The sequence below is a fragment of the Hemiscyllium ocellatum genome, chromosome 7 (assembly GCF_020745735.1).
Source record: "Hemiscyllium ocellatum isolate sHemOce1 chromosome 7, sHemOce1.pat.X.cur, whole genome shotgun sequence".
Taxonomy (NCBI): domain Eukaryota; kingdom Metazoa; phylum Chordata; class Chondrichthyes; order Orectolobiformes; family Hemiscylliidae; genus Hemiscyllium; species Hemiscyllium ocellatum.
In genome coordinates this window covers 54,812,279-54,826,188 of record NC_083407.1, presented here as the reverse complement: position 1 = coordinate 54,826,188, position 13,910 = coordinate 54,812,279, and the positions used below count along the sequence as shown (strand labels likewise).

At 42.1% G+C, this 13,910-nt stretch overlaps 1 protein-coding gene across 4 annotated transcripts in view; it reads left to right on the top strand.

Annotated features, from left to right (window-relative positions):
- The window catches only part of LOC132817089 (protein TANC1-like), a 250,421-nt gene that overhangs the window by 164,563 nt on the left and 71,948 nt on the right, over positions 1–13,910 (top strand). For all 4 annotated transcript variants that reach the window (XM_060827218.1, XM_060827216.1, XM_060827215.1 and 1 more), the window contains one exon: positions 6,566–6,732. In XM_060827218.1, the coding sequence (XP_060683201.1) occupies positions 6,566–6,732 (167 nt within the window). The remainder of the gene's footprint in view (positions 1–6,565; positions 6,733–13,910) is intronic.

The following is a 13,910-nucleotide window of genomic DNA, read 5'->3' as shown; positions in this document are numbered from 1 at the left end:
TAAATCTTTTCTGAACCCTTTTGAGTTTCATGACATCTTTCCAATAAGAAGGAGACCAGACTTGTACGCAATATTCCAAAAATGGCCTAACCAACGACCTGAAAAGCCGCAACATGACCTCCCAACTCTTGTACTCAGTACTCTGACCAATAAAGGAACGCATACCAAACGCCTTCTTCATTATCCTATCTACCTATGACCCTACTTTCAAGGAGCAATGAACCTGCACTCCAAGGTCTCTTTGTTCAGCACTGTTGAACTGGGATCCAGTGAGATTGATGAATGAAGATTAAAAACAAAAATACAGGCAAAGTTTAGGGTACATCTAAGTTCAATTGCATCTCATTTTAATAATCGATTTAGTTCTGTTAAGCTATTCTAAATTTCCTGCTAGTTTTTCTTTAATGGACTCCCACTATCTTTCCAGTGACAGATATAAGGCTAACTGCCCTGTAGTTTCCTATATTCTGTCTCCCTCTCTTTTTCAACAAGTGTGTCATGTTAACAGTTTTCATATCCTCTGGAATCTGCCCAGAATCCAGTGAGTTTTGGAATATTTCGGCTAATTCCACTGCTATCTCAGCAGCTGCTACTTTTAAAGCCCTTGGATGCAAGCCATCAGGTTTGAGTGCCTTATCTGCCTTTGGATCCATTGGTTTCTCATACTTTGCCCTTGTGATGGGGACTGTCACAAGGTCTTTCCTCCACTTAGAGCCTTACTTATCTGGTATCTTGAGAATGTGCTCCACCATGAAGGCTGAAGCAAAATATTGGCTTATATTATCTGTCATTTCACTATTCTCCTTTTGTTCCTCAGTTGCAATCTTCTAGAATCTTCTCTTTTAACTCTGGATAGCATGGAAATAGACTCTTTGGTCCATGCTAACCAGATATCCTAGTCGCATTTGCCGGCATTTGGCCCATATTCTTCGAAACCATTCCTATTCATGTATCCATCCAGATGCCTTTCAAATGTTGTAATTCTACCTGCCACCTCCACTTCCTCTGACAGCCTGTTCCATATATGCACCACTCTTTGCATGAAAAAGTTGGCCATCAGGTCCCTTTTAAATCTTTCCCCTCTCACCATTAACCCGCACCCTCTAGTTTTAGACTCCCCATACCTTTGGAAAAAAGACCTTATTCATACTATCCATGCCTCTCATGATTTTATTAACCTCGATAAGGTCACCCCTCGTCCTTTGACGCTCCAGGGAAAAAAGCCTCGGCCTATTTAACCTCTCACTGTAGCTCAAACCCTCCAATTCCAGTAGCTTTCTACAGGAGGATGACCAGAATTGAGCGCAATACAGACGCTGCCTTCACCATCCTGTCTACCTGCAACTCAACTTTTGCTTTACTACTATTACTTTAGACTTTTAAAAAGCTGTTGAAACTCATGCTGTTTTTATATTTCTTGCCAGTTTACTTAACTCATCAGTTTTCTTTCTCTTCATTACCTTTTTAGTCCTATTGCTGGTTCCTAAAAAAATTCCCATCCCTCTAGCCTTGCATTTTGTATGCCAAAGTCTTTGGTTACTCCCTTTGGCTACCTTTGTTATCCAGGGTGGTTCGTCATTCTCATTGAGTACTACTTTTTGACATGAATAAATTTTGTTGAGCATTAAAAATATCTGTTTAAACGTTTGCAACTGATATTCCACTTAGTCTGTTTTCCCAGCTCGCTTTGGACAATCTTTTTCACTCCTCTGTAATTGCCCTTGTTTAAGTTGAAGACACTGATTTGAGATCCAATTTCCTCTTCCTCAAACTGTATTTGAAATTCTAGTATGTTGTGAAGGCTACCCTCTAGTTGATGGTTAACTGAGATCTCTTGTAAATTCTACTTCATTACAGAGTAACAGACCTAAATTAGCCTGTTCCTGGTTGGGTTCAATGATATACTGCTTTAAGAAACAACCTCTGAAGAAGTCTACAAATTCACCTTCCACATTAGCCTTGCCGTTGCTCCTTTTTACCTACATGGTAGTCATTTCCATCTCTAACATTACTGAGAAAGACTTTGACTATCCACCCTCTACATGGTTCTCATAATTTTTTTTCTATTTCAGTCAGGTCACCCTTCAGCCTTCAATATACCAGCAAAAAAAAATGTCCACACTCTCCTTATAGTTACTACACTCTAACCCAGGCAAAATCCTGGTAAACCTCTTTTGCACCCTCTCCAAAACTTCCACATTCTTCATATAGTGTGGTGCCCAGCACTGTTCCCAGTAATCCAAATGTGACCTAAGTAAAGTCTTGTACACCTGCAGCCTCACTTGCCAACTTTTATACTCCGTGCCCCGATTGATGAATCATGCCGTATGCAGCCTATCTACTTGTGTTGCCACTTTCAGAGAGCGATTGGCTTGCATCCCAAGATACCTCTACACATCAGTGCTCCTAGGAGGCTTGCCATTTACTCTATACTTGCCCCTTGTATTATAGCTCCCAAGATGTCACCTCACACTTGTTTGGATGAAGCTCCTTCTGCCATTTCTCTGCTCTATTTTCCAACTTGTCTATATCTTGCTGAATTCTTTGATAACATTCCTCACAATTGACAATTTCACCAGTTTTGAAAAATTACAAATCAGACCACCTACATTTTCTTCTAAATTGTTTATATATTTTACAAACAATAGAGATTCCAGCACTGATCCTTGCGAAATACCACTGGTCCCAAACTTGCAGTCAGAGAAACCTCCTTCCATAACTATAATCAAGCCAGTTTTGTATCCAACTTGCCCATTCACCATCGATCCCATGTGATTTGATCATCTTGACTAGTTTTTCTTGAGAGAACTTGTAAAATGCCTTGGGAAAGCTCATATAGACAACCTGCACTGCCCAATCCCATTAATTATAATGACTTACTCAAAAAAAACTAAATCAAATTTGAGACAGGACCTCCCCACATAAAGCCATGCTGATATCCCCAATAAGTCCATTCTTCTTAAAATGCAAGTAGAACTTGTTTGTAAGAATGTGGCTGTAAGATTTTGGTTGTGTGTGTCTGCTTGTTTGGGTTTGTTTCTGAGGAATTGGCAGTTTGTGTTTATTGGGTACGCGTTTTCTTGAAAACATTGAACAGGTACTTTTTTCTGCTGTTTGTAGTGCTTGGGTGCTGCAATGTGATGTAGCTCATTGAAATAATGTCTTGATGCAGCTCTGTTTGTAGGTGTTGGGATGACATGTACAGAGATTTCCTAGAGATTTCAAAGAATTCAGCAAGATATAGACAAGTTGGAAAATAGAGCAGAGAAATGGCAGAAGGAGCTTCATCCAAACAAGTGTGAGGTGACATCTTGGGAGCTATAATACAAGGGGCAAGTATAGAGTAAATGGCAAGCCTCCTAGGAGCACTGATGTGTAGAGGAATCTTGGGATGCAAGCCAATCGCTCTCTGAAAAGTGGCAACACAAGTAGATTGTAACCGGAACTCCATCAATAAATACGTGATAAAAGGTCACTGGTCTATAATTTCCTGGATTTTGCTGCTCTTACACAAAGGAACAAGATTGGCTATTTACCAATGTTCTGGGATCTCGCCTGTTGCTAAAGAGGATACAAAGATGTCTGCCAAGGCCCCTTGTCCTCTTTAGAGTCCTGGGATAGATCTCATCTTTAGTTTCCAGGGATAGCCCTGAAAACTTACCTACACATACAAAACCATCACGTTCTTAATGTTGACATTAGGGAACATACCCTTCCCTAATTTTACCATTAACCATGTGCCTCTCCTTGAAGAAAACCAGCTGGAGTTTTTAAAGAAAGGACTATCATACTCCTAGAACATCTTTGCTAAAGTTGGTATGCTTAAAGCTGCATCTTCTTTCCAGAATTAAAATGTTCAAGTTACAAAAATAAATTGGGGATGGATACAGTTTAAGTTACAGAAGCATATCTCTTGATGATGTGAGAGGTACATGGACTAGCAATTCTTAAGGCATTAATTTTTGAGAAGATTTGTAACTCAGGTTGATAATACAGACGTAAGTTAGCTCACTGAGCTGGAAGGTTTGTTTTAGACATTTCATCACCATGGCTAGGTAACATCATCAGTGAGAGTCTCCGGTGAAGCAGTAGTGGTACGTCTCACCTTTTTATTTATAGATCCTGGTTTCTGAAGGTGGGTGATATCATTTCTGGTGTTTTTTTTCCAAGGGAAGGTGGATGGTTTCTAAATCGATGTGCTTATTGATGGAGTTCCGGTTAGAATGCTAGGCCTCTAGGAAATCTCTGTGCGTGTCATCCCAACACCTCCAAACAAAGCTGCATCAAGACATTATTTCAATGAGCTACATCACATTGCAGCACCCAAATACTACAAACAGCAGAAAAAAGTACCTGTTCAACGTTTTCAAGAAAACGGGTACCCAATAAGCACAAACTGCCAATTCCTCAGAAACAAACCCAAACAAGCAGACACATGCAACCAAAGTCTTGCAACCACATTACTTCACATCAAAGACATAATTGAAATGACTTCCAGACTACTCAGACCTCTTGGCCTCATGATAGCCCACAAACCTACCAACACACTTAAACAGTGACTAATTAACCTAAAAGATCCATTAGATACTGCCAGCAAAACTAACTAAAACTAGCCCACAAACCTACCAACACACTTAAACAGTGACTCATTAACCTAAAAGATCCATTAGATACTGCCAGCAAAACTAACATCATTTACAAAATACCATGCAAGAACTGTACAACAACACTACATCGGGCAAACAAGCAGGAGTCTTGCCACCAGGATACATGAACACCAACTAGCCACCAAAAGACATGATCCACTATCACTAGCTTCCATACATACAGACAAAGAAGGACACCACTTTGACTGGGACAACCCACCCATCCTAGGACAAGTGAATTAAAGACACCCACGGAGATTTCCTAGAGACCTAGCATTCTAACCAGAACTCCATCAATAAACACATTGATTTAGACCCTCTCTATCTTCCCTTGGGGGAAAAAAAGCGGAAATGATATCACCCACCTTCAGAAACCAAGATCCATAAGTAGAGAGGCCCGACATACCACCAGTGCTTCACTGGAGACTCTCGGTGATGTTACTTAGGCATGATGACAAAACATCTGAAAATAAACCTTCCAGCTCAGCGAGCTAACTCAAATTCATACTTGAGGCATGTGTTGTCAATGCTTTGCTTTAAGGCTTTTATGAGTATCCGGGTAGGAGCATTGTATTATAGTGCATTTTATATGGGTTGGACTGAAGGGTCTGTTTCCATGCTGTACATCTCTAACCACCTTACCTCTGTCATCTGAAATAAATTGATAACTTCTCTTTTAGTACTGCAGTAAATTATGGTGAATGAAACCAGCAGTCTTGTGGGTTAAAAATGCCGCTCTAACCATCTGCACAGCTTTGATAAATCACCACATAGGTAAATTGAGCCCACGGAATCAAAGCAGAACTGATAGTATGGGTACAAGGTTGATAACTAATGGAATTAGCATGTAATGGTGAGTGGCTGTTTTTGGATTGAAGAACAATGTTTCTCAGGAGTGCACATAAACATACTGCTTTACTTAAACTAGATTGTTTACTTGAGACTTGGTTGGGCGAGGCACTGTTACAGATTGTGAGGCTGTAATAAAAGTGGGAAGTTATTGTAAAATGTGATAGACATCAAAATGTAGGATGGTGGTAAGAGGAGACACATGGCAGATACAATATAATACAAAAAAGAATGTGATGAATTATAAACTTAAGGGCACAATTCTAAAGGGAGTGTAGGGATTAAGGATGTGCACAGATTGTTGAAGTTAGAAAACAGGTTAAGAGCATAATTGAACAGAGATATAACATTCTGAGTTTTATAAAAGAAAGTGTTGACTACCAACGTATGGGAGTTGTGGCAAACCTGTAGAAAACATTGATTTGACTTGAAGTGGAAAGTTGTATGAAACGTTGGCATCACATTTTCAGAAGGATGTCAAGGCTTTTTAGACAACCTGCCAAAAAGATTCTGTTTGTGTTCTGTGTTTGAAAGACTTCAGCTACATGGATAGATTGAAGAATCTGAGATTATTTTGTTTGGAAGAGAGAAGATTGAAAGGAGATTTAATGGAGGTATGCAAAATCATGAAGGGCCGAAACAAGGGAAAACCAATTTCACTTGACAGTTTCGAGAATCAGAAGGTGCAGGCTTAGTGGTTGGCAAAAATGGGAATGCAACATGAGGAAAATATTTATTACGTAGAAAGTAGCTTGAATATGGAATGCAGTGTGTGAAGAAGTAGTAAAGGCATTTTCAAATGTTAATTCCGCAAAGAGGAGTTAGATAAATACCTAAAAGGAAATAATTAGCAGTGATAGAGGGAGAGGAACAGGAGAAGATGAACTAAGTTTTTTTGAGAAGAGCCGGCAGGCAACAACTGCATCCAAAGCTGGAATGATTGTATAATTTGATTTTTTAAGGTATTTTGATGGAGTCTGGATAACTCAGTGGGACTGGGTGTGTGGAATGTGTAATAATGTAGATTCTATGCGGTAAAAATGTTTAATTAATTTTAACTTTCTCTGCAGAAAAGAAGATCCCTGCAGATGATTATATTATTTTAGTGGATGGCTTAAATGAGGCTGAGTTCCATAAGCCTGATTATGGTGATACAATTGCATCCTTTCTAGCTAAAATAATTTCCATGTTTCCATCTTGGCTAAAGTTGGTTGTTACAGTTCGAACCAATCTGCAGGTAAAAACCTCTATTTACACTTTTACAGATAAAAACTAACCTCCGATATCTAGAAACACGTTGCAAAAGATATTAGGTCCAATAGTCAGCTTGAATTTATTATAAAGGTTACACAGATAAAATTGTTATAAAATGTAGAATTGTGATTTTCATTTTAAGCCATGAATTAAACTAATGAGAGACAACAGTGAAGAGGAAAAAAGTCTGTTGCTCCTTCGGCCTGAAAATTGAATTATTGGCTAAAGTTCAGGTAACTGGACACCAGACCAATTAAAATGGTTGCATGTTTTATTGCGTTAATTTGGCTGGTATTCTTTCCTTAATTGCACTTTTAAACATTTTGTTGAAAGTATTTCAGTTGTTTATTGATATGTAACAAATTAATTTTAAGTGTTGCTCAAGAATAATTATCTTTTGAGTCTGATCCTCATTAACAGATCATGAGATGATATTGTCAGTAGAAGCTAGAAAAGTGCCATATCACGATCAGCTGCTGAAAGCTAAAATATTTTCTCATTACTTAAGGATTAGTTTTTTTGTGTATGTTTGTATTGCATTATTCTGAAGAATCAACGTACAGTGAACAACAAAATAAACTGTGTCTCACAGGTGGATGCCAGCATAGAACATTACTCAAATATGCAGGTTAAGTGGCTTTTTAATTAAACTAAATGAGGTAACCTTAACTAAAATAAAGCAAAGAACTGTGGATGGTGGAAATCTGAAACAAAAACTGAAATTGCTAGATAAGCTCAGCAGGTCTGACAGCATCTGTAGAGAAAGTAGAATCGACGTTTCAGGTCCAATGAACCTTCATCAAAAGCCGACCTTAAATCTTTCTTTAAACTTTGATCTTTAAATCCAGTTGCACTTCTCATATATGCCATTTGAAAAAAACGTTTTAATTTTTAATCCTAATTGTGTAACTTGAATAAATTTTCAGTATGCATATTCTGCCAGCTCTACAATTTTAGTTTTGGATATACATACTGATAGTAAGCTGTTTGTAAAATTGGAATGTTGTAATTTTATCTTGCTCCACCATTCCCCACTCTGAAGTAACTGCAGAACCACCACAGGTTAAAAGACATAAATACAGTATGACAGGTTACATCAACTGCTTTCTTGTACCTAATATACAAGTACACACAATTTTATCAGAATATGCACAAAATACGTGACTTCAGAATGGTACAAGTTTTATTTTTTAAAAATCAACCTTCATGATGAACCACACACTCGACTCAGATCTCCAGCATCTGTAGTCCTCACTTTCTGCCATTACAGGTAATTGAAAACTACCTTGGTTGTGTTTACTTCTAGCAATTACATTTTCTGATCTTAAGAAACAACATTGTGATCGTAGTTGATGTGATATTAAACAAATTAGATTCCAGAAACCTGGTTTAATAGACTATAAGTTTTATTTTTCTTTTAGTGTACCCTGGAGGTCACTGATAGCGTTCTCTCTGATATTCTTTCCAACTGTGAGGGCCTCAGAGGCCTGTGTGCAGCAGTGACTTCCAGAATTGGAATTCAGTGCCAAGTCAGTGTGGTGTCAGTCGTTGTATGCCATGCAATAGCCGTGTGTGTACATAGCTTAGAAAGAACATTGGTCACTAAACCTATTTAAAAGAAGCTGCCATTGTACTTTTAACAAAAGAACATAAGTATTACATGCAGAGGAACAACACAAACTAATCTCACTATGCAAAACTTTTTCATAATGTTCTTATTACAAATATCAAAGAAACATTTAACCATTTTATTCCTACAGTATCCTTACAGTACTCATATCTGAGTGAAGGGTTACTCTAGTCTCCATGTTGAAACTCCTTGTTCTGCTGACATGGCTTAACCTGTTTCCTTTTCATCAAAGTTCTGTGCATTCCCGTGCTATTTTGCTTTTAATATTAAGATGATAGTTCCTCCTGAGAAGCTTAACTGAGCTTCAGACTCAGCTATCTTACTATTTAACATGTGTTCCTTAAACTCATGTCTTTAATGGCCTCTTGTTTCTAAAGCTTTATTCTTACTGACTTCTAAGCTACTCGGGACTACTTTTTGGCTCAGACTCCTTGGACACTTAACAACAGCACTGTTAGCACGGATGAAATGACCTCAGTCCGAGCCCAGAGTGCAGTTCGACAATCGGTAACTTTATTAAAATATGTAACGCCGGCGGAGACCAATCGAGGTTTGAATCTCGGTCGCTCTAACGTTTCCCGTGCGATGTTACAAGTTATATACTTCATGAGTCAGGATGTAGGAGATTGGGTATGAATGAGTGTGAATGGTGGTAAAAAATGAGGTCTGCAGATGCTGGAGATCACAGTTGAAAATGCGTTGCTGGTTAAAGCACAGCAGGTCAGGCAGCATCCAAGGAATAGGAAATTCGACGTTTCGGGCATAAGCTCTTCATCAGGAATGAGGAGAGGGTGGCAGGCAGGTTAAGATAAACCTCACCTTCATTCCCCTACGCCCTCGAATCAATGAGTTCAACACGCGGCGAGATATTGAACAATTCTTCCGCCACCTTCGCCTCCGCGCCTACTTTCACAACCAAGACTCCCGCCCACCCTCTGACGACCCCTTCTCCCGCCTCCAACGCACCCCATCCACCTGGACACCCCGTGTTGGCCTCTTACCCGCCCTCGATCTATTTATAGCCAACTGCCGCCGCGACATTAACCGACTCAACCTGTCCACCCCTCTTACCCACTCCAACCTCTCACCCTTAGAACGTGCAGCCCTCCACTCCCTCCGCTCCAATCCCAACCTCACCATCAAACCGGCAGACAAGGGAGGTGCGGTAGTAGTTTGGCGCACCGACCTTTATACCGCTGAGGCCAAATGCCAACTCGCGGACACCTCCGCTTATCGCCCCCTCGACCACGACCCCCACCTCCCACCACCAAACCATCATCTCCCAGACCATCCATAACCTCATCACCTCAGGGGATCTCCCATCCACCGCCTCCAACCTCATAGTCCCACAACCCCGCACCGTCCGTTTCTACCTCCTGCCCAAAATCCACAAACCTGAATGCCCCGGCCGACCCATTGTCTCAGCCTGCTCCTGCCCCACCGAACTCATCTCCGCATACCTTGACACAGTTCTGTCCCCTTTAGTCCTAGAACTCCCCACCTACGTTCGGGACACCACCCACGCCCTCCACCTCCTCCAGGATTTTCGCTTCCCCGGTCCCCAACGCCTTATTTTCACGATGGACATCCAGTCCCTGTACACCTCCATCCCCCATCACGAAGGACTCAAAGCCATCCGCTTCTTCCTTTCCCGCCGCACCAACCAGTACCCTTCCACTGACACCCTCCTTCGACTGACTGAACTGGTCCTCACCCTGAATAACTTCTCTTTTCAATCCTCCCACTTCCTCCAAACTAAAGGAGTTGCCATGGGCACCCGCATGGGCCCCAGCTATGCCTGTCTCTTCGTAGGATATATGGAACAGTCCATCTTCCGCAACTACACTGGCACCATCCCCCCACCTTTTCCTCCGCTACATGGATGACTGTATCAGCGCTGCCTCGTGCTCCCACGAGGAGGTTGGACAGTTCATCAACTTTACTAACACCTTCCATCCCGACCTCAAATTCACCTGGACTGTCTCAGACTCCTCCCTCCCCTTCCTAGACCTTTCCATTTCTATCTCAGGCGACCGACTCAACACAGACATCTACTATAAACCGACTGACTCCCACAGCTATCTGGACTACACCTCCTCCCACCCTGCCCCCTGTAAAAACTCCATCCCATATTCCCAATTCCTTCGTCTCCGCCGCATCTGCTCCCAGGAGGACCAGTTCCAACACCGCACAGCCCAGATGGCCTCCTTCTTCAAGGACCGCAGATTCCCCCCAAACGTGGTCGACGATGCCCTCCACCGCATCTCCTCCACTTCCTGCTCCTCCGCCCTTGAGCCCCGCCCCTCCACCTGCCACCAAGACAGAACCCCACTGGTTCTCACCTACCACCCTACCAACCTCCGTATACAGCGTATCATCCGCCGTCATTTCCGCCACCTCCAAACGGACCCCACCACCAGGGATATATTTCCCTCCCCTCCCCTATCAGCATTCCGCAAAGACCACTCACTTGGTGACTCCCTCGTCAGGTCCACACCCCCCACCAACCCAACCTCCACTCCCGGCACCTTCCCCTGCAACCGCAGGAAATGTAAAACTTGCGCCCACACCTCCTCCCTCACATCCCTCCAAGGCCCCAAGGGATCCTTCCATATCCGCCACAAATTCACCTGTACCTCCACACACATCATCTATTGCATCCGCTGCACCCGATGTGGCCTCCTCTACATTGGGGAGACGGGCCGCTTACTTGCGGAACGCTTCAGAGAACACCTCAGGGACGCCCGGACCAGCCGACCCAACCACCCCGTGGCTCAACACTTTAACTCTCCCTCCCACTCCACCGAGGACATGCAGGTCCTTGGACTCCTCCACCGGCAAAACATAACAACACGATGGTTGGAGGAAGAACGCCTCATCTTCCGCCTGGGAACCCTCCAACCACAAGGGATGAACTCTGATTTCTCCAGTTTCCTCATTTCCCCTCCCCCCACCTTGTCTCAGTCGGTTCCCTCAACTCAGCACCGCCCTCCTAACCTGCAATCATCTTCCTAACCTCTCCACCCCCACCCCACTCCGGCCTATCACCCTCACCTTGACCTCCTTCCACCTATCACATCTCCATCGCCCCTCCCCCAAGTCCCTCCTCCCTACCTTTTATCTTAACCTGCCTGCCACCCTCTCCTCATTCCCGATGAAGGGCTTATGCCCGAAACGTCGAATTTCCTATTCCTTGGATGCTGCCTGACCTGCTGTGCTTTAACCAGCAACGCATTTTCAACTGTGAATGGTGGTACTCATGGCTGGAGTATGTGTGAATGTCAAGCTTCCTGCCGTCCTCGGAGAGTCGGCAGCATACACAAAAGGTGTGTTGTTTATTTTTATATGAATGGGTCCGGGTGCTATCTGCTTGTCTCTCCGTGAGGGCTGGAGGCTAGCACCCCCCTTTGTTACTTCCAAAGTGTTAGGTTCATCCTTTTGTGTAGGACTGTTTTGCATGATCAGGTTATGGGTGTGTGTCAGTTGGAGCCTTGACGAGATTATAAGGTGGGTTTCGATCTGTGAGTCATGACCATTGTCTGGAGTCCTGACTAGTGTCTGGTCTGGTGTGTATTTGGATCTGTCTTTGGGTCCCCTTCTCCCGATCACGTGGTCGGGCTGGCAGCTGCTGTCTTAAAATGGATACTGCTGGCTTAAAATGGATATGGCTGGTTTTCCCGATGTGGGCCTTGCTCCATGGTAAACACGGGGTGGTTTATGCCCGCCTTCAGCACTGTTAGCAACCTCTTCTATCTGAATCAGCCTGCAGACACGTTCTTTCAGATTGTTGTGAATTGGACTCTTATTGCTAGATAACAAGTTTTTTTTTCCTCCTTCCCACATTTTTTTCTCAACTTTGAACTGTGCACCTCAAAGTCTACCTAAATGCTTATGGCCAAGGCAAATTTCCAACACCATATCACCCCCCTCACAGCAAGTCAGAAATAAAACTAAAAACCCTTCTTAACTCACAAAAATAAAAAAAATTATTTCAACTTAAAGCTATACATTGTTCTACCACTTAAGATCCCAAGCACTCAAATAATATATTATGAACATGAACACAACAAATGCAAGTGGTAATACAAGATATTAACAGATGACTGAAAAATTATGCAATGTATGTTCGCAATGCTCTTGCCATAAAATGGGTATGTCCTACTGTATGAGATCCACTAGTGTATATTGAAAAATTTGAGATGTACACCTCTTTCTAGTATTGTTTGCAAATTTCTGACTCATACTTGGGTGACATGGAAAAGAATTAAAAGAGATTGATGAGTTTTACTGATTTTTATAGCCTTAGGAATAAAGTAAAAACAACAGTTGGAAATGGAATAAAGAACAGCTTTCATTTAAATAGGTCTTTCAAAGCAAACTACCTTGATGTGCTTTACAAGAATCTAAATAATCAAAATTTGATACCTGATGTACAGAATGCAGTATTGGGACAGAAGTCCGAAGAATGGTTGAAGAGATTGGTTTAAGTAGGATCTTAAAGGAGGAGAGTTAAATAGAGGAGTAGAAACAATTAGGAGAGAATTCCAAGCCTGGGGTCTAGGCTACTGTTGTACTTAGAATTGAGTATGCTTAAGATGCTAGAATTAGATGAGCACTGAGATTGTGAAAACTTGTAGAGTTGGAGAAGGCTACAGAGAAACAGAAGCAACATAACTGGTGAAACAATTTCAAAACTTGGTTCAGAATTTAAAATTTGAGTTATTGCTACTTCAGAAGCCAGTATAAGTCAGGAATATGGGTAATAGATGAATGGGATGTGGTACCAGTTAAGGAACAGGCAGCAGAGTTTGCATAATGGATAACCTCAACTTTATGTAGGTTAGAAGATGGGAGATGGGCAGAGTTTGTCAGTGATATGGAGTTGATACTAGACAGTCATGTTGATGAAGCACATATGTTAGTTTTTTTTTGTTTTACATATGGTACCAAGGATTTAAACTGTCTAGTTCACCCTCATATATTTGTCAGATTAGGTTGCCACAGGTAACAGTTTCTAACCTATAGATTAAATTTCAATGTAACACATCTTCAATGATGCTTGTTTATACCAGTTAGATTTTGTAACCTCTCATTACTCACTGTGTCACTGTTGTAGCAGGACAATATGTTAATTGCTATAATTCTTCTGATCGAAAAATGTTTTTTATTGGTTACAGTGGTTAGCACTGCTGCCTCACAGTGCCAGAGACCCGGGTTCAATTCCCGCCTCCGGCAACTGTGTGGAGTTGGCACATTCTCCACGTGTCTGCGTGGGTTTCCTCCGGGTGCTCCGGTTTCCTCCCACAGTCCAAAAATGTGCAGGTTAGGTGAATTGGCCATGCTAAATTGCCTGTAGTTTTAGGTGAAGGGGTAAATGTAAGGGAATGGGTCTGGGTGGGTTGCGCTTCAGCGGGTCAGTGTGGACTTATTGGGCCGAAGGGCCTGTCTCTATACTGTAAGTAATCTAATCTACAGAATTCTGTAGGAGTTTGTCCAGGTGTTTTTGTTACCTCTTGAATTTCACAAACCTA